The 19,551-nt window shown below is 43.4% G+C and overlaps 4 protein-coding genes across 18 annotated transcripts in view; 2 read left to right on the top strand and 2 right to left on the bottom strand.

Annotated features, from left to right (window-relative positions):
- Positions 1 to 1,849, top strand: part of BAIAP3 (BAI1 associated protein 3) — a 33,699-nt gene extending 31,850 nt beyond the window's left edge. Inside the window, exon 33 of the mRNA XM_072600270.1 lies at positions 117 to 1,849. Within this exon, the coding sequence (XP_072456371.1) occupies positions 117 to 217 (101 nt within the window). The 3' untranslated portion in view covers positions 218 to 1,849. The remainder of the gene's footprint in view (positions 1 to 116) is intronic.
- Positions 1,813 to 5,216, bottom strand: TSR3 (TSR3 ribosome maturation factor). Of its 2 annotated transcripts, XM_072600388.1 has the most exons (6): positions 4,974 to 5,216; positions 3,810 to 4,020; positions 3,298 to 3,491; positions 2,992 to 3,165; positions 2,206 to 2,269; positions 1,813 to 2,043 (listed from the first exon to the last, which is right to left on the bottom strand). In XM_072600388.1, exons 1-6 carry the CDS (start codon positions 5,104 to 5,106, stop codon positions 1,851 to 1,853), a joined length of 969 nt encoding a protein of 322 aa, XP_072456489.1. In that variant the 5' UTR covers positions 5,107 to 5,216; the 3' UTR covers positions 1,813 to 1,850. The 2 variants fall into 2 exon arrangements, with proteins under 2 accessions (XP_072456489.1, XP_072456499.1); XM_072600398.1 differs by lacking the exon at positions 2,992 to 3,165 and having other exon boundaries at positions 4,974 to 5,213.
- Positions 5,172 to 14,555, top strand: GNPTG (N-acetylglucosamine-1-phosphate transferase subunit gamma). Of its 3 annotated transcripts, none has more exons than XM_072600409.1 (11): positions 5,172 to 5,344; positions 5,443 to 5,494; positions 6,842 to 6,909; positions 10,402 to 10,456; positions 10,540 to 10,623; positions 11,477 to 11,570; positions 12,433 to 12,547; positions 12,759 to 12,841; positions 13,005 to 13,136; positions 13,676 to 13,757; positions 13,965 to 14,555. In XM_072600409.1, exons 1-11 carry the CDS (start codon positions 5,281 to 5,283, stop codon positions 14,084 to 14,086), a joined length of 951 nt encoding a protein of 316 aa, XP_072456510.1. In that variant the 5' UTR covers positions 5,172 to 5,280; the 3' UTR covers positions 14,087 to 14,555. The 3 variants fall into 3 exon arrangements, 2 of the variants coding, with proteins under 2 accessions (XP_072456510.1, XP_072456521.1); XR_011965327.1 differs by having other exon boundaries at positions 5,217 to 5,344; positions 13,005 to 13,550; XM_072600420.1 differs by lacking the exon at positions 13,965 to 14,555 and having other exon boundaries at positions 5,217 to 5,344; positions 13,005 to 13,263; positions 13,676 to 13,737.
- UNKL (unk like zinc finger) overlaps positions 12,757 to 19,551 on the bottom strand; it is a 125,890-nt gene continuing 119,095 nt past the window's right edge. For all 12 annotated transcript variants that reach the window (XM_072600334.1, XM_072600283.1, XM_072600293.1 and 9 more), the window contains one exon: positions 12,757 to 18,994. In XM_072600334.1, the coding sequence (XP_072456435.1) occupies positions 18,839 to 18,994 (156 nt within the window). In that variant the 3' untranslated portion in view covers positions 12,757 to 18,838. The remainder of the gene's footprint in view (positions 18,995 to 19,551) is intronic.

Raw genomic sequence — 19,551 nt, 5'->3', positions numbered from 1 at the left:
ATGAAGGTTGCTGGGTTTACCCTAAGGGAAGAAAGTCCTAGCCATTTGGGGGTACAGGGGGGAAAGGGAGAACCCTGCCTGACTTTGGTTAACCTGGGCTGGATGATCTCTCCCAGTGAAATCTGCACTGAGGATGTTGGAGGGAAGGATGGACAGAGAAGCACAGGAGTTTGTGAAGAAACTCAAAGAGATGGAGAAGAGCATGGGAGATGACTAAGCAGACTTTCTCCAGGTGGTGCCACGCTCATGCTCCCCTTTCCTCCTCTCCTCCCCACCCCCTTTCTCTGCCTCTGGCTGCAATTATCCACATCGTCAGTCTGTTTGGTCTTTTCATCAGAAACTCCTGTTCAATGCCTTCTGGTGTAATCTCAGTGATGGCTCAGCATTTGTGATGTTTCCCCTCGTTCAGTGCTGTGTGTGCCTCACTCAGGCACAATAGCTTTCACCTGCTCCTAGGTCAATTTTGGTTTGGTGCCTTTTCTGTGAACACCCCCTGGGGCCATTGGGGCCTAAGTCTCCACCAGTCTGTGACAGCTATTGTCCCTCCCTTCCCCTCTGCTTGGAGACCCCAGAGTGCCACCCAAATGACCCAGTCAAGCAACTGTGAGAGCATATAGGACAGGCTTCCAGGAAAGCAGGTGGTACAGGCTGGAAACTAAGCAGGCGGATTCACCCAGCTTGGAAGTGATCTGATGAGCCCAAAGGACAGTTCCCACTACCCAGTTTCTCCTCAGCTCCACCCCAACCCCAGACGAGGCTCTTCCGGGAAATTCAATCCAAGCCTGACAAATTCAGTAGGCAGCTGTATTACAGGGACCAGATGATTAGCAGATCCTGAGCAGGCTAATACAGCACTGACCCTGTGTGTACAGTCCAAACTTCTCAAGGAAACTCTCCTGGAAAAATGCCAGGGACAATACCTAGTTTAATGGCCCTGAAAGGTCCCAAAAGGTCAGACCTGGAAAGGCTCTTAGGATCATTTAGCGCAGCCCTATCATTTTACAGATGAGGAAACGTAAGTATTTAGACTTGCCTCAAGTTACATAGCTGGTAAAAGAAAGGGCTGGGACGTGTGCTTGTAGGACACCTGGTCCTCTCACCAAATTCTCTCACCCTAGTGAAAGAGTAATTGTCTTTTGTAGAAGACTGATTTCCTATGGAGGATGGGCCCCTGAGAAAGGTTCTTTGTCATCTCCCTGGGGACTTAGCACCAGGGCTGTCTTTTTCCACTATATCCTCTAGTTCTATTTTATAATCCTGGGACAATGTGCCTGGTCCAGACTTTAGGCCACAGAAGATCAGCTGCCTTTCCGTTCTGGGAGTAAAGAGCTAGTCAGCAGCACATAGAGATTCAAGAGCAAAGGTCCATCTTCCCTTCCACTTCCAACCCCTCACAGTTAACGGTCTGGACTGCAGAATTCCCCTTCCAGCCTAGTTGTTCCATGCTCCTCCTAGTCTGTCCCCAGGCAGAAACTAAAGTTCCACGATCCAGGCTTGCTCCCTTTTGGAGGACTGGTGTGCCAAGAGGAAGCAGCACCATACTATGGTCCTATAACAAAGACTCCCAGGATGGGTGCACCCATAAAATCAGACTCACAACAGGACCTCTGGTTCTCAGCTTCACTATGATATTCTAGGGCAGATCCTTCACTCCACCTAAAAATTTCCATCAGTTCAGCTGAGTCAAACGATGGGGAAAACGTTAAAATAGATGAAAATGTCCAATTGTGCAGTTCCTAAGTTAGGGTGAGCACAGTTCACCAATTCCAAGTTCTGACAAATGACTGGGTCTCTATGGGTCCAAATAATCCATTTCTAGGTTTGAAAAATACAGCTTTATTGAGCACTACTCAGTCTCTTTGTCTTTTCTTGATTCCTTTCCAAACATCTGTGTTCACTGTGGCAGTCAATACCTTTCCATTCTTTTCACCAAGACTCTCATCATCACTGCTGCCTCCCTTTTCCTGTTCCTCCTCCTCCTCCTCCTCCCTTTCATAATCTCCTTCATCTTCTGATCTGTCATCATCACTATCATGAGTCATTCTGGAAACAAAGAAGGTGAATGGTTGATAACTCAGAAAAGCAAAATCAACAGCTGAGTCCCTAGAAGATCTTAAAGAGTCCAGGCGAAGGTCAGTCACACACCAGACAACATGAAATGGGCCCTTCAGGGGTCAGAACAAAATCAAAGAAGGACAAACCCACCTGGCAGGGACCACAAGCCTGTTAGGATTGGAGAATTCTCGACCCGAGTCCACGTCAAACGGATCTGAAATGCAAGTGGGAGAGCAGCAGTCAAAGGTCTCTACCCCCCCATATACAACCCCCCAACCAGAGAGTTCCAACACCTTTGTTCAATTCAACACAATAACATTAAGTGCCTACTATATCCAAGGTATCATGCTAGACAATGGGAACATAAAGACATAAACGATTGGAAATGTTTCCTTCTGTTGGAGGAGAGGGACACGACCGGTACACACAGAAAGATAGTACGAGGAAAGTAGACGAGGGTCTTTCATTCCACTAACTGCGGGAGTTGGAGAGATGATCAAATCAGAGAAAGCCTCCAAGAACAGTTTAGAAAGACAGGAATTCTGAGAGATGGCAACAGAAACAGTGCATTCCAGGTGTGGGTGGTGACTTGTATAAATAACTCAAGCAGAAGATGGAATGTAGAACTCAGGGAATACCTAGCAGTCCAATTTGTTTGGAAAGTAGAATCAAAAACAGGAATAGTAGGACAGAAATGTGAATGGGAGCCAGATTCTGGAAGGTGTTAAACACCAGACCAATTAGTTTGCATTGGTTCCTATGGGCAATGGGGATCCTTAAGGAGATACTTTAATAAGGAGGATGTTAACTAAGCCCCAAACAAGTTTAGATGAGGGTAAGTGCTTGGAAATTGTCTGGTAAGAGGCCACATTACTTTGTCCAAGATGGCCAAGCCCTGTAAAGGCAGGGGAATCAGTGTGGCCTGACAGAGCTCACCTATTTCCTCCTCAGGTTTCTCAGTTTCACCAGCCAGAAACTCCTTTTCAACCTTTAGCACATCCTCAGGGCTGCTGCAGGCTGCATACTTGTCTAGGAGCTGACCATTCAGGTCCAAAAATCCCTTCCCCCACTTGAATTTTCGTAGCAAGATGATGGCAAGTTCAGAAAAACCTGCCATTTAAGAAAACAGGGAATCTCCAAACACCAATCACCCTACCCCAAGTACCCTGAAACAACCCTAGTGAAAGAGGGGTCCTCCCTTTCACCAACCAGACAGGGACAGTTCTTCATCTCAGAACTCACCTAGAATACAAAAAGTGGCAGCAAAAGCCTCCACGCAGGACAGCTTGCAGGGCCGCCCATAGTTGACAGGGTTGGCAGCCACCAGATAAGGTAGCAAACGGAGGTGAGTCCCTCGCATCTTCCCAAAAGGCGTCTCTTCCAGTTTGGCCCAGGAGCAGTCAATGACTGCAACTCCCCACTGGGCTACCAGCTGTCTACAAGGCAATCACATCGGGGCTGACCGAGCCTCCCTCCCTTCCCAGTCTCTCCCACCAGCCCAAGTCAACCAGCAAGGGAGGCTTCCTGTCCAATATTTGGGCCCCCACCCCCACGCCGTGGGACTGCTGCTTGTTATTCAACAACTCTAGTTCAATCAGGTAGTTACAGAGCAGCAGCTGCAGCTTTAGGTTGCAGGACTAGCCCTTAATATAATCAATAAACCACAGCCTTAGGAGCTCTCTGTGGTGGGCTGGGACCAGGTCCTGCTGACCCTATTAGAAGGGACCCCCGACCCACGCAAATTCAAGCCATACTTATCTGCCGGTGATACATAGTGGGTGCCCATGGGGCTGAGAATAAGGCCATTGAACCTCTGGTTCAGTCGGAGAGTTCGAACGAGACCCTGGCGGGCCAGCTTCCTGCCAGTGCATTTCCGGGGGTCACAGTGGCCCAAATCCCACATGGCCAGAGGGCAAGGCAGTTCCAGCTTGGATGGGGCAGGTGAAGCATCTTTTTCTACAGAGGCTGTGGCAAAACAGAGCTCATTTACCTGCCCCTTTAGTAGTGACGCAGAAGGATATTTTTGGAAAGGGAAGGCTCTGGGGCCTCCCTTCCGATCTAACACACAGTGTGGCTTAGTGGGTGGGACATGAGATACAAAATGAGGAGGAACTGGTTCAATTCCCACCTTCAACAATAGTAGTAATGGGGCTCTAGGCAGGTCAATTTTATCACGTATGAAATGGGGTAGGGGCAAGGACTCAGAGGGTTTTAAGGCCCCTTTCAGTCCTAAATTAATGATCCTACCGCTGACCCAGATCTCTGAGCCTCTCACACCCTTTCAGCAGCATCATAATCAGTCCTCCACCCCCTCTCAATCCCACATCCATTTGTAGGATCATAGGTTACAGATTCAGAGCACTTTCCTGTCCTTCTTGGTGGTCTGGTGAAGCCCATGGATCCTCTTCTCAGAATTAGGTTTTTAGACACACAGGATTACAAAGGAAACCAATTATATTTTTTAAAAAGTTCAGACGCCCCAGGTTAAAAACTCCTGCTCGAGCCCAGCGTCTTTGTTTGACAGACACAGACACGAAGAGCCGGAGCGCGAAGTGTCTGCAGCGCTACTAAGTAGCAAAGCTCCCGAGGTCTCCCCGCCCCCACAGGCAGGCACGAGGAACGCTCCACGTGGGGCGCCGGCCCAGGGCCTCCTTTAGCCGGGACCGTAACAGAGGCGCTCAGCGCCCAAAGCGGAGCGGGAGGCTGAGTATGGAGAGCTCAGCGTGCGGGGAGGGGGGGCCCGCACTCGGGGTCCTGAGGGCACGCTCCCCCCATTCCCACCCCCGCCTGGAGCTTCGGGCCGCCGGTCGGGGAGGACGCCTCGAGGGCCCTCCCATCCCCGAGCCCCCAGACACCTCCTCTCCCGCTCCGCCCCCGGCCCGTCCCTGGGACCCTTCGTAATCGGCCCCGGTGCTCACCGAGCAGCGCCGCCTCCACCTCCTCAGTGAAGCTGTCTAAGGAGCGGGCGGCCCGGGAATGGCCCTCCGCCCGCCGGCCGCCGCCTTTAGCCCCCTGGGGGCCCGAGCCTCGGGCAGACTTCTTCCGGCCCATGGCGGGCCCGGGGAGGCGTGGCTAGGGAGAAGCCCGACTTCACGCGGTGCCCCGCCCCCCGCGCAAGCGCGCGCACGCGCGCCCGGGCGTAGCTTCCGGTTCCGCGGCCTCACGTGACCACTCCTCCGTATCCGCGTGACCATCCGTTTCTGGGTAGCGCGAGTGCGGAGGGCTATGGAGCTGGGTCCCGGGCAGGGGCCCGTGCTGCTGCTGCTCTTGCTCTGGATGGGGCCGCGCCGTAAGTAACATCCATACCCCGGGGACCCTCGCGCCCCTCGGGCCCTCGCAGCCCCTTCCCCCGGGGACCCAGCCTCATTGTATGTCCTTCCTCCCCAGCCTTCGCCCACGCTGGGAAAATGAAAGTCGTGGAGGAGCCGAACACGTTCGGGTAAGGGGCCGGCGCGGGGCCGCGGGGGCTGTTTGGTGCCTCATCTCGAGAGAGGGGAGGGGACTTGGGGCGGGTCCGAGCTGCGAGCCCGGGCCCCGAAGGGACTCCGGGCGTCTCCGTCCGTGGTTCCCCGAGCCCGTAAAGACTCGCTTCCGCTGCCTCCTGCGCCCGTAGGGAGGCCTTTGGAGAAACAGCCCCGGAGAGGATCGGCGGCACCGACGTCCGCCACTGGGGGTCCGCCCGGAGGAGAGGTCTCCTCCACAGCCCTGCTCCTGGATGACCCTGTGCCTGACGCTGGGGTGCTCTAGGGCTTCCCCAGGGAGATTGTCTTGAGGAGACACTGCCCCCGAACAACCCGACCCAGAATGTGGTGGTAGAAGATTTGGCCCTTCTTTTTAACACCAGCGAATAAGGCGCTTGGTTTATGAATTATGAATACTATTATCTTAGAAGAAGCAAGATACCAAGTAAACCAGAGGATTGGGAAGGTGCGTTGTAAGTGTAATGAGTTTGCAGTATATTACCAACAAGACTTGTGCAAAAAACTGTTGGAAGGAAGGCCTTCGGTGTATTGGGTAGATCATCTCTTTAATTAAACAAACAGCATTGCTGTATTTATTTGTATTTATATTCTGCTGGGCAGTAGAAAATTTATCAAAAAACACATCCAAGCATCATCTTTGATGAGAAGCCTTGGGTGGGTTGTGATGGATCTGCATTTTTGGAGGGAACACCCTCCACGTTAAGATTACGGATTTGTGGTAGTAAGTGGGAGTAACATTCATTTACGGAGTAGTTGTGAGAACTGTTCGGGAGGCTGCGTACTAGAGAAAAGTGAGTTGCTGCTGCTATCCCTGTTATTGGGGGTGTGTGCGTGTTCAGTAACAAATTATCCCTTCTCCTTTGCTCAGCCTCCTTTATCGGATGAGTTATACTCTATGATCTTGAAATGTAAGGGCTCTTCTGGCTCCCATCATTCTACCCAACTTGCTTCAACAAAGAGTAGATTCCCTATGACATTTAAGTCTCTGCTACCACTGTCATCCTAATTTGGCCTTGTCTTACTCACCTCTATCACATCTCTCTCAGCCTCAGTAAATGTTTGGTAAACATACGTGTAATACAACAAGGACCAGGCGCACTCTGAGGAGGAAGAGTTGACTGGGTAGGAATAATGTACTCTGGAAAAGCTTTCCTGGAGGAAGTGAAACTTCAGCTAGGCCTTGAACTACAAGCAGAATTTGAAGAGCTAGAAGGTGCTGGTGGGTTCCAAGGAGGAGAGTTATCAAGTTAGCAAACAGATCAGTTTTCTTAGCTTGCTGGCACTTTGTTTATTTTCCCTGGCAGGTTGAATAACCCCTTCTTACCTCAGACCAGTCGATTACAGGCCAAGAGAGACCCATCAGCAGCCTCAGGTGAGTTATGGCCTAGCTCCCAACTTTCCCCAGCCTGGTTAGGAACTTCCCATACCTTTCTCTCTACTCTTAGAGGAACTCAGGAAAAGTCAAAGTAAAGGGAATGTAAAACACAAATTTCGTTCCAACTTCTCTTCAGCTCAGTGAGCCAAGAATTCCTCCTTTCTAATTAGTTTGGGCTGGGCCTGGGATTTTGACCTGAGAGGCCCAGTGTGGTAGCTCGGCATCAGTCTTTAGCTGTAGTTGGGGAATGTCTGGGGAGGGGTTTCACTTGTTGTTCGGGGCGCTGGAAGCCATCCATCTCTTTCAATCCCCTTGACTTCAGGAAAGATGTCCTGTAACTGACATGGGTTGGTGTGCAAGAATTACTGTATTTATCATTAACTGTCATTGTTTTGGGTATGTATTTCGCTTTGTAGAAGACAGCTTGAAAAAGCTGTTTGGATATTTTCAAATCAGTTTGTATTTTATATGCATGCTTAGAATTTAGTATTTAAAGGAATCCTGTGGCAAATTCAGTGAAATAGGTTGGCAACAAATTTGGATGCCACACATGACTATGGACAAGTCCTGGTGTCCAGGAGGCAGGAGACCTAGATTTCAGTTCTAATTCAAAACTCTGATACTAGTTATTAATACTCATTACTTGAAATGACCTTGTCTTCTCTATTCTCCAACATTTAGTTTCCTCTTCTGTAAAATGAGAAGGGTCAAACTGAATGACCTTTTATAGTAATGATCTTCCCAGCTCCAAAAGTGTGATTCCAGTATTTGCTTTTAGGACAATATTCCTGGGTTATCTGTGGCAAATTTAAACCTTAAGCTGGTTTACCTTGCTTTTTACCACCACCATCACCATCAAAAAGCTTTTACTGACACATCTCATATGTAGTGGTCACTATACTAGTTACGGTGGGGTGTACAAACAGAAATGAAACTAGTTCCTTCCCTGGCCTATCTGCCCTGAATATGACGATGTGGAGCACAAGTTAAAGAGATAGATAATAGTACTGGGTAGCATATGCTGAGGTAAATGCATGGGATGGACAGTAAGTACTATAGGCTTTTGACCTGAGCTCTGAAAAAGATATGTAGGGATTATAAATGAGAGGAAAACAGGGCAGCTGTGCACCACAGTGGATAGAGTGCCAGACAAGGAGTCAGGAACATCTGAGCTCAAATGTGACCTCAGAAACTTACTAGCTGCATGACCCTGGGTAAGTCATTTTAGTTTTTGTCTCAGTTTCCTCATCTGTAAAATAGTGACAGTAATAGCACCTATCTTCCAGTGTTGTGAGAATAAAAATAAGAGGCACTATGTAATGTGTATACAGACAGATAGGTAAATCCTGTGCAGAGAACATCAGGCAGCCCAGTGTGCCTAGGGCAGAAGGTTCCTACAGGAGAGCAGTGGAAAAAGGAGTCTGGAGAGTGTCGCTGTAGACTTAAATCTTGTCCTGTGGTACTGAGCAGGTGCTAATTTTTGAGTAAGGAGAGACATATCCAAGTTGTATATTCAGAATACTAATTTGACAAGTTGGATTACAGAGGTGGAGGCCAGGCTGTTGCAGTAAGTGGATGAGGATGAGACCTAGTACTGTAGTAGTAGTAGTAGAGAAATGTGAGATGTTGTGGAGGTGGAATCCATTTGTCTTGGAAACTGATTGGATGTGAAAGGGAAGAGTCCAAAATGTGATTTTGAGCCTGGCCAAATGGATAAGAGATAGGAAATTTATAAAGTGAACCAAGTTGGGGGTGAATTAGTTAAATAGGTTTAGTTTTTTCAATGTTGAATTTAAGATGACAATGATAAATCAGGGGAAATGTCCAGGATGAAATGAAACATAGCAAAGAGGGCAAGGTTGGAGCTTTGGGAGTCATCTATATAGAGGTGCTGTTGATATGTCTTCAAATGCCCACTTGGTTCAAACTGAAGGAAAATACAGAGAAGGAACAGGAGGGTAACCAACCAGTGCAATATTATGGAAGCCCAGGGAGGATAGCATATTAAATAGATGGTTTATTCACTGGTTTTACATATTGCAGATAGAAAAAAAGGTGAAAACAAAGGGGAGACCATTGACTTTTTCAGCTAGGTCTTTAGTGACTAGGTTTCTGTAGGAAACCCATGGGAGGGAAAACAGATTTTAGAGGGCTGAGCAGATAGGTACTGGGAAAATATAAGTAATGGACTTAGACTAATCTGTTTGACAGTGAAAATACTGAAAGCATTAGGGCTGACAAGATTTTTTTTTTTTTAGGATCAGGGAGTCCTAGATACGTTTGTAGGCATAGAGGAAGAAACTAGTGTTGAGAAATTAAAGTTGTAGGAATGACTGTTGGAACACTGCAGGAAGTGAAAGGAGTTCATTAGAAGTATAGAAAGATTTTGAGGCAGTGATTAGAATGGATACAGCAAAGTAATGAGGTATGGAGAAATTTGTGGAGTTAATTTCAAAAGTCTGGGTCTTCCCAGTAAAATAAGAGGGGGTAACTGTTCATGGTAAAGTGAGTCTGGAATTGGAGCTTCCAATAAAATAAAAAAAAATAATAAAATGTATAAAATGGAGTTAGCTAGAAAAAAATCACTGCCTAGTAGCATTCCATAGGCCAAGAAATGAGAACAGAAACATCTCTGGTAGGGTATTAGAACTTCTGTTACCCACCCTACATAGTCAAATGCTGTGGACTTAGGAAAGGCAAACTAATTTTTAGTACTAGTCTGAGCTAACTGTTACCAGACAAATGGGAATTAAGAATTGAACTCCAGTGTATGACTTTCCCATCTGAGTCTATCACACCAGGGCTTTGGATGACAACTCCTTTTAACATCAAAAAATTTAAGACACCACTCCTCCCCACCCTGCCACAGGAAAATAATTGACAAAAAAGTTACTATGAATTTTTAAAATCCTCTTAAATGCATTTCTGTTTTATTAATCACAACAGCATCACATGCATTTAAAAATTGTTACATATATATGAAATATTATTCAGCGTGCATTAGATAGATGTTTGCTTATTCACTGTACTGAATCCCCCTAAGACAAAGCTCAGAACCTTGCTTCTAGTTGGTGCTTGGTAAATGGTTCTTTTATCTTGTGGGAAAGCTCACTGCCTTCCCATTTCCACCTCTGTCCAGAAGAAAAGCTAGGTCTAGGAGTAGAAGTGAAGTTAAATTACACTTTCTCTTCTCTCCCCCTCCTACTTAAGTTACATTAAAATGCCACACTCTATATCCCCACGTCACGGGGTCAAGAAGGCCTTGATGCTTGACTGCATGTTTGGCCTTCTCTAGAGGTAAAAGTACAGGGAGCCTACCCTCCTGTTTTGTACAAAAGAAGCTTCCAACCTTACAAAGGGAAATGAAAATGGAGTTTGAAGGAAATAGAAATTAACTTTTTTTAGATATAGCTTTTAATCAACACAGAGTGTCTTTCAGGATGAGGGTTTTAAGTTAAGATCTCTCTTTCTCCCTTCCCCTGCCCTCAGGTCCTGCACATCTCTTCAGACTTTCTGGCAAGTGCTTCAGTTTAGTGGAATCTATGTGAGTACAGGGAATGTGATGAGGGAAGTTCACAACATTTACAGATGGATGTTAGGACCTAAGGCCCTTCTGTTTCCTTCCAGGTACAAGTATGAATTCTGTCCCTTCCACAACGTCACACAGCATGAACAGACTTTCCGTTGGAATGCCTACAGTGGAATTCTGGGGTGAGCTCGCTGGCTATTAGTCTTCTTTTTTGAAAGAACCCCCATCATTCCCCAAACTAGGTAGATTCTTGTTCAAGATAAATGGTAGGGTGATCATACAAACTTCTGACAGTAAGAAGCTGCCTTCTTCCCCACACTTCCAACCCTCAATCCATTATGTACACAGAAAACTAGCAACTTTTTTATTTGTAAAATAGGGATAATAATAGCATAGTGTTTACTTCATAGGACTGTCATGAGGCTGCTTAGATGATGTAATGTATGTAAAAGCATTTAGCAAACCTGGTATTATACATGTCCAGTGTTATTGAGGGAAACCAGTGAGAGCTAAAAAGGATTTTAAAGTCAATTGAGCTAATTCTCAGGGCAGCTAGATGGCTCAGTGGAGGCCTGGAGTCAGGAAGACCTGAGTAAAATCTGGTCTCGGACATTTATTAGCTGTGTTAACTTCAGCAAGTCATTTAACCTCTCTTTGCCTAATCTACTGGAGAAGGAAATGGCAACCCATTCCACTATCTTTGCCAAGAAAACCCTATGGACGATATGGCCCACAGAGTTGGACACCACTGAACAACAAGGCTAATCCCCTCACTTAGAGAAAGACAGTAAGTCTTAGAAGAAAGAAAATCGATTTGTCCAAGGCTGCAGCGTTCTGCCATACTGTGTTTTTGGTATGAGCCTAGATATAAGGCCCTTGAGATATGTTAAAAGGAATTTAAGCATCACCTTTTTTTGGGTAAATTTTTAGCAGTTATGTTTTGCTGAGTTGTTCATTGGTAGTTCATGTTAGACGTAACTCATTTTGGTGACTCTTTCATGGATTAGTGTAAGTATTATATTTATTCTTTCCCAGGATTTGGGATGAATGGGAAATTTTCAACAATACATTTACTGGCATGTGGATGAGAGATGGAGATTCCTGTGGGTCTAAGAACAGGCAGACAAAGGTACTTACATTAGTGCCCAGAGCAGTATATGCTAAATGAGGCAGGATTTGATGGGGTCTCTGTCCCTCTCAGGTGGTTCCTTCCTTTGTTCCTCCCTCCCTCCCCTAAAAGGGCTTAAGGTTCTCTGCTTCTGGAATTCCACAGGGCAGCACCAACCACAGGCATTGTTGAGCCTGTGGAGGCATGTTCTGAATGGAGAGACCACCTCCTTCCCCCCACTTTGGTTTAGTTTCATCTAATTAAGGAATGTTATTTACAAAACCACTTAAGAGCTTTGCAAGAAAACCAGAGGTATATAACTGCAAATGATAAGGTATAACAGGAGAGATTCAGTCCATATTACATATCCCTATCTAGCAAAACAGTCCTTTGCTAATAAGGTTCTAGATATCAAGGAACAGATACAGACACATTCACCTTAAGCTAACTATAGGGTTTATGGAATATACAAATCACGTAGATATTTTTATATGAGGAAAGTAGAAAATTTGCATGTATTCACCATGAACTACTGGGTCCCCATCTTTTTCTGACTTAAAGAAACTAAGCTGTAAATTGAGAAAAGAGGCTGTCTGGACGTACCTAATCGTTGAATGCCTCACAAGTTCTAGGTAGAGGCTACAGGTTTTATATGGAGTTAGGCAAAGGAAGCTGAGTGACCCTTCAGGGCTGAACACAAACTTAGGTAGAATTCTTTTGGAGCCAGGGGCTGAAATCATACCTATTCAATCACATTCCCTGTATTTTCCCTTCCCTCCACTGACTTAAAGAAAAAGCCTAATCCAATCTATATCTATGGTGGATATATTTCAAAAGCCAGTAAATAGAGGTAATGTTTTTCTATTTTATATCCTCTCTTTAGGTGGACCTTGCCTGTGGAAAAAGTCATAAACTGGCCCGAGTGTCTGAACCAAGTACTTGTGTTTATTCTCTGACCTTTGAGACACCTCTGGTTTGCCACCCACATGCTTTGTTAGGTAACTGGTGTTGGGTGGGATGTGAAAGGAGACTGAGGGCCTGCAAGCTTAATGGCTAAGACTAGATCTCACAGCCTTTGTCAGAAGCCTTATTCCAAGCTGGACTCTTGTAAGCTTTCTTGATCGCTGTTTCCCTTTCAGTAGCTCTTGTTCACTGCAGTATTTGGGTCATTACTGGGCACAACTGTGAGCCTAGTGCTTTTCCCTCCAGTGTATCCAACCTTGCCAGAAAACCTACAGCACAAGTGGGATCAAGCAGAGCAGTCTCTTGTTGATGAATTAATTACCCCCCAGGTAAGAGAAAGCACTTGACTGGTGGCTCAGTGCACAAGTGGTGTCAAATTCTGGTGTGTTCAACTCCTGGGTTTATTAAATTTCTTGTTGTTTATTCGAACTTTGTAATTATCACTAAACTGAGCTGACCCTGGGGATTATTCTTTCCACTTTTTGTCCTCAGGGATATGATAAGCTACTCAAAGAGGTGTTGGAAGAAGCAGGCTATTTAAAAGCCTCAACAGAAAAGGAGGCTGCACACACAGAGGGAGATGCCAAGGGTCCTGAGTTTGAAACCCTGGAGAAATGTAATAAGGTACACAGAGTGCAGAGATGGGTGGGGCAGCCAGGGGACAAAATGGAGAGAGTACCAGGAATCAGGAAGATTCATCTCTCAGGAGTTCAGAACTGACCTCAGATGCTTACTGGCTGTGTGATCCTGGGTGAGTTACTTAAATCCTGTGTGCCTTAGTTTCCTCAGCTGTCAAATGGGGATAACAATAGCAGCACCCACTTCCCAGGGTTGTTATCAGGACTAAAATGAGATCATATTTGTAAAGAGCTTGTCATATATTAAGTGCTTAATAAATGCTTCTTCCTTTCCCTTCCCCCTATTCTGCCTTTGAGGTGACCCCTAAATCCAATCTAGTGATGGCAGGGCAACGAGTATGTCTGAAAACAGAAGTCCTGTTTTGAATCCCAGCTTTTAATTGACTGTCAATGAGACAGGGTAAATCACTTAACCTCTTGGAGGCTTCATTTTCCTAATCTTTAAAGTGAGGATGTTTTGAGAGTATGAAGTGTAAGATCCTTTCCAGATCTCAATCTATGATCTTTATGTAATTTTCATTTTAGGAATATGAGGAACTTTCTAAGGAATTAAAAAGACTGAAAGATGTGCTAACTCAGAATCACATTGCATACGTAAAGCATGGAGGTAAATTTGTGTGTATTCTTCCAGCATTCCCTGTATAATCCTTGTCACAGAACAGGCTTGATCCTAATATGCAAATTACGTACAAATTTAAGAAACACAAATCACTTTCTATTCTTTGTATTCTGCCATCCCTCCATCGCTTCTGGGAGGTGGTGGGAAGAATATTCTGTAGAGGAAAATAAATTGTGCTATTTGGTATCTTGGCAGAAAGCACCAATGCTGAACATTTGGATTACAAGACACCTGCAACCAGCTCCCCAGTTGGGAGTAATACTGGGTCTCCGGAGCATCTTCGAGGAGACACTGGCCTTCAAAATGACCTCTTGTGACAGTTCACAGGCAGAAGACCTGAGCATTCTACATTGATTCACACAAACATGATGTACACCTCTATATGGGGAGGGAGGAAAGTTAAGCTTTTTAAAAGTTGCTTTGGTGCTCCCAGGGGACTGAATCCCTACCTACGAGACCTAGTGCTTAGAAAACCATCCCCTCTCTTTCATGGACATTCCATTGTTTCATCCGTGGAAACGAGGATGTGAAAGAGGAGGACGTTTGAGTCTAAGTAAGCTTCCCAGCCCACTGGTGATGGAGAGGAAGAAGCAAAGAGTGAAGCCTAGAAGAGAAGTAACAGGTCATAGGGTTAGGCTGAGGCTCTCTGGTGCTAATGGAAGTTTAAGGCAGAGAATAAAAAACACTACAGGGAAAAATAAATATTTTGTACAATAAAGGCATTATTTAAAATATGTAATACCCCATCAATAAAACGAGTGAATAAAGTGACTTATTGATGAAGGAGGGGGAACTGGTTCCTGGACTAATTCTCAGTACCTTACCTGTGTAGCCACCTCAGCTCAGAAAGGAGGGCTCTGTTTTTCCTGAATCTGGTTGATTTTTCTCAATGAGACATAGGACAAAATAAAGATTCAAAATTTTAATTCCCATACTGATAATAAAAATAATTCCATGAATTCTGTAAACCATTGCATAAATGCTATAGTGTAAAAAAATTTAACAAGTGTTAACAATTTTAAACAATTCATTACAAGTAAATGATTATGCATTATAAATACTACCTTCTGGGTTAAGGAAATTCCATTCACAATAACATTCTCATCTAAACACTCAAACCATATTAGCGGCTTTCATAAATTAATACATATGAAAAGTCCATATTGAATTAAGGTCTTATGCTGACCACAGTTACACAAATATATTGTGACAATATTACTACCAATATTTAACACTAGATAGTTGATAAAGACAATAGGCAACAAAAATGATGATAGGATAATTTGAACATATCTATAAACACACGGCTCAAGCTCCCTTTGAAACCAGCACTCCACCTGAACAAGGTGTTCTTTACTGTGAAACCCACCCTGAGACACTGTCATCTCTGCTCCCTGGCTACTTAAATCCACAGAAAACACAGGGACCTGAACACCATTCACCTCAAAAACTCTCAACTTCTTTGCCACATGCTCTTTTTGTGAGTTGTTCTTCCCTACAAACACTGGGCTGATTCAACTTCATATATGCAACTGGCAATAAAGAGCAGATTATAATTAATATTGTAACTGTCTTGCATTTGTTAAACAGTTTCTCTTTAAGCAGGTTTATTCATGCCAATGAAACCTGTAACAATCCCTTTTGAGCATATTTCCACTAACTGTAACAAATGTACTTTCCAGTATTAAAAATGTCACTTTAGAAAGTACTGGAAATTGCTCTCGTGGAGGTCCCATTATTTCGAAGGAACTCAAACATGAATATAGACTTAAAAGTGGCACAGAGAAAGCATCTGTCTTTTTTATGTAAATGGTTCATTCAGCACACCCAGGGAACTTGCCAGAATAATAGCATGTAACAGAGGACCAGGCTGCTTACTCTGGGAATTTCACTCATAGGTACATTTCTTTGGTCTCTCCATTTTCCTCCCAGTCTTTTAAAAACTCAAACTTCAGTCTATGATAAGCACTACAGAAACATAAGGACACACACCTGCAACTCTTTTCACACTGAAAAACTATCAGTGATTATTCCTACACAGAGAGCCAACACAGGTGGTTACTACCAGAAAATCCAGGCCCTATGCCAAATGTGCTTTTTAACAGGGTGGGCCTCCGGGAAGAGCCCAGCCCCGAGCTACTGTCTCCTCCCTGTGTGAAGGAGATACCATGGGAATGTTCACCCTGGAGAAGTCATCTCCTGGGAATTAGCCAAATTCAACAAAAAGAACTGACACATTAGCTTATGAAGATCTAAAGCTTAATTGTTCTAACTCGTTCGTAATTTGAAAAGTCAATTCTAGACAATAAAACACTGTCTTGTTACTCCAAAAAGGCCAAATAAAAGGCCTACGATGAGAAACAAGTGCATAAATATTAATAAAAATAAAGAATTTTAAACAGTGATAACAGTAGCACAAAAATATATTTAATGTCTAAGTACTGAACTAAAAGCACTGAGGTCTACGACCACTTTTTAATATAAATTGGAATCCTCTCACTACAATTAAAAACAAACCCTTCACTAAAAACTAAGTACATAGTTACCTTTGTTAGCACAATAGCTGCAGAAGGTTGTGATGCCACACTCTTCTATACTGAGATAATAAAACCATTGTCTAAAATCAGTTGTATGTTTTAAAACATTTTTAAAAATCAAAACATATACTACCTTACAATACATTCTAATTTGGTCACTGTTAAAAATTCTTACCTAGTCATTTTGCACTTTTAAAAAATGCTATTAATGTTTAATAAAAGTCTTTGGCAAAGCCCACACAAGTATAGAAGTCCATTGATATTCACAGCAAAGCTTGGTTATTCAAGTACCACTTCATTTCTCTTGGCCTTTCCCCCGCCTTGTCTCCCTAATCCCAGTCTCCATTTGGTGAATCAAAAAAAAAAAAAATGTTCTAATTATAAGCACCACCTAGACCTGTCTGGAGTCAGCAACCTGCTTTGCTAAGAATAAAGTTAGTCTGGGTAAACTGAAACCATTTTCTCAAATGTTTAATATGTAGGGAAAATGTCCAAATCCAGACCAGAAACAATGAGAATTAATCCTTGTTACGAAATATTTTAACATTTTGTTCAGATCTTAATACACAAAGGCTTCTAGAAGTATCTGTTCCCTAATCTGCACCCTCACTTTATTGCCACAGGAGTCTGATTTATTTCTCCTCCCTGGTGTATAACGCACCTTGCTGTAGCTTTTTGTGCTGAAAAGATTTACTAGGTGAGGGAAAAAATATCCAGGCTCAAGCCTCTCTCTTCTGTCACTGAGCTCTCTCTCTCACATCCATCACATTCAGGATGTACTAACCAAAAAGGTGCCAGTCTAGTCCCTGGTGAACCGCCTTCTTAGGCCTGCCCTTTAGGCCAACCTCCTGTCTAGGCCCCCAGCTCTTGGAACTGTTCTGATTCACATAGGCAGACGGCAAAGTCGAAAGGGTATGGTTAGTCTGGATTTGTTCATTTTCAAGACATTTTTTTTGCAGAGATTTAAAATAAACTTTGCTGGTCACATGAATGAACTTCTTATGATGAGAACAATAATTGAACGTACAAATTAGGTAACACAGTAGAAGGTCTTTTCAATGTCAGCTGTACCTGTGTCACACTCCTATTTGTAGAATAAAACCACCATTGTTAACATTTTCCTATACCAAAAGCTAATTCTATGAAAGTAACAAAATACAGTGTTAACATACAGTAAATGATTTCTCCTGAATTGCATACTCCCAACGGTCAGTGTTAAATATGAATGACTATCAACATCTCTAAAAAAATTACAAAGCACCATTGCCTGATTAAAGACCTAAATAATTTGATCACCAGAACACAGCTGTGTAGTTTAATTTTAAAAATTCTAGTGTCACATCCCTTACAAGGTATTATATTGAGTTGCTATCATTACAGAAAAGTAAGGATTTTTGTTAGTATCAAATTGTCTTGCACATTTTTAAGGGATAAAAGAACAAAACAAAAATAAAAGCTGTTTCCTTCAATTCTTTTGCAAGGCATATAGGCACTTGGAAAAAGTGGCCATGGATCATATAAACGCATGATAGATCTCTCTTAAAATCATTTCACTAGGATTACAAAAGTCCAATTGGAACATGTGCAAATGCACACGTTTAGGAAAATTAGTTCCTTTCATAAAATTAAAAACCTATCTAAATGCTTAAGTATATGTGCCTTTCAATAATCACTCTCTTTGCTTATAAATACTATCTGTTTGCACTTAATTTGAAAACTGTAAAAATCCTAGGCAAGTTTTTCACTACTAGATAAATGTTCATTTAATAAGTACTAATTTCAGAATATGAAATCTAACAATATATTTACCATACTATGATTTAACAATAATAAACTGATATGAAATATTTTAAGTTCACAGTACACATATAAAGCTTCATATTATCGTATATTAAAAAAACATGAAACCTAGAAAGCAGCTTAAAGCAATTTAAAACAACATCATAACCTCTAACTAAACCCCCTGGTTAACAAAGTGCTTTTCACAAGAATCAAACTTCTTCTAATAACCTAGTAAACAGTAGTGTTAGACTGATTCCAAAATACTGGCATGATTTATAACACACACACCAACAGATCATGGATTAGAATGCTCCTAGGGATATTTTTCAACAAGGCTGTCTGTTCATGTAACAGAGGGATACTTTCATTCCCCGCTGAACAACATTCCGAATAGACACCTAGACTATGCTTAGCTCAGAGGAAGAACCTGAATGGACTGAGCAGATGAATTGGTTCTGTGTGTGTATTTTTAAGGGTTTTGAGGATCAAAGTAGCCATGAAACATTAGGACATGGTTGGTAAAAAGAAGTCAAATGTAAAGGCAGTCAAATAATGAGTCATTAAAAAAAACTACCATTTTCTATTTCCTTAGAGGTCCAGATTGTGATCAGTCTGTCACTAATAAATGAACTACTATATCTGTCTTTATATAAAATACTAGAAACATAAAATAGTGTCCTTAATTAGTTACCATGATATAGCAGATGTCATTTCATACAGAGCTACAGCCCTGAGTACCAGTGCCGGGGGTCACCACTTGATCGGCTGGGCCTTGCAGTAAGGACATTCAGGCTGGCTAGACACACAGTGCTCACAGAGGACATAATGCTGACACGGCTGCAGGACAATGCTACGATCATGTTCATGGCACACAACACATTTTTTTGAATGAAGCTGGAAGATTACCTGGAATAACGAGAATGATTTTCCAGAAGAGATTTTAGAATGTAACATGTCTCTCATCAGTCGTACTAATCATCTCAAAACCCAATGCACAGGCAGCCTCTCAGAGTCTTTATTCACTACACTTTATAAGCATTACCTGAAGGTCAGCTAGGTTATAGAGCCCCACACTGGGGAATGGGGAAGACACAAATAAGCTTAAGACACAGTTCCTGCTTTCAGGGAACTTAAAATAAGGGTGGAGTAAAAGGACAAGGCATGGGAAACATTTAAGTAATGATTCCAGACAGTCTGGAATTAGTGAGTGGTAAACGAAGTACATGTAGGAGTTCACAGCAAGAGGAGGTCACTGTGAACTGGAATAGTCAGGGAAGACTTCCGGAAGGAGACTTACTTAAGTCTGGAAGGGACTTAAGCTGAGCCCTGCACAATTAGTAAAGTTTGGCCAGGCAGAAGACATCCAGCCGGGGGAACAGCTAAGGCATGGAGGTAATGACGTATAAATATGGTGTGGTTAGGGAAGGAAGGGGAACTGAGAAAACCATATTGTCAGAGAAGAG

Source organism: Notamacropus eugenii, chromosome 1 (genome assembly GCF_028372415.1).
Source record: "Notamacropus eugenii isolate mMacEug1 chromosome 1, mMacEug1.pri_v2, whole genome shotgun sequence".
Classification (NCBI taxonomy): domain Eukaryota; kingdom Metazoa; phylum Chordata; class Mammalia; order Diprotodontia; family Macropodidae; genus Notamacropus; species Notamacropus eugenii.
The sequence above is the reverse complement of the archived record's forward strand: the minus strand, read 5'-3'. Positions and strand labels throughout refer to the sequence as shown.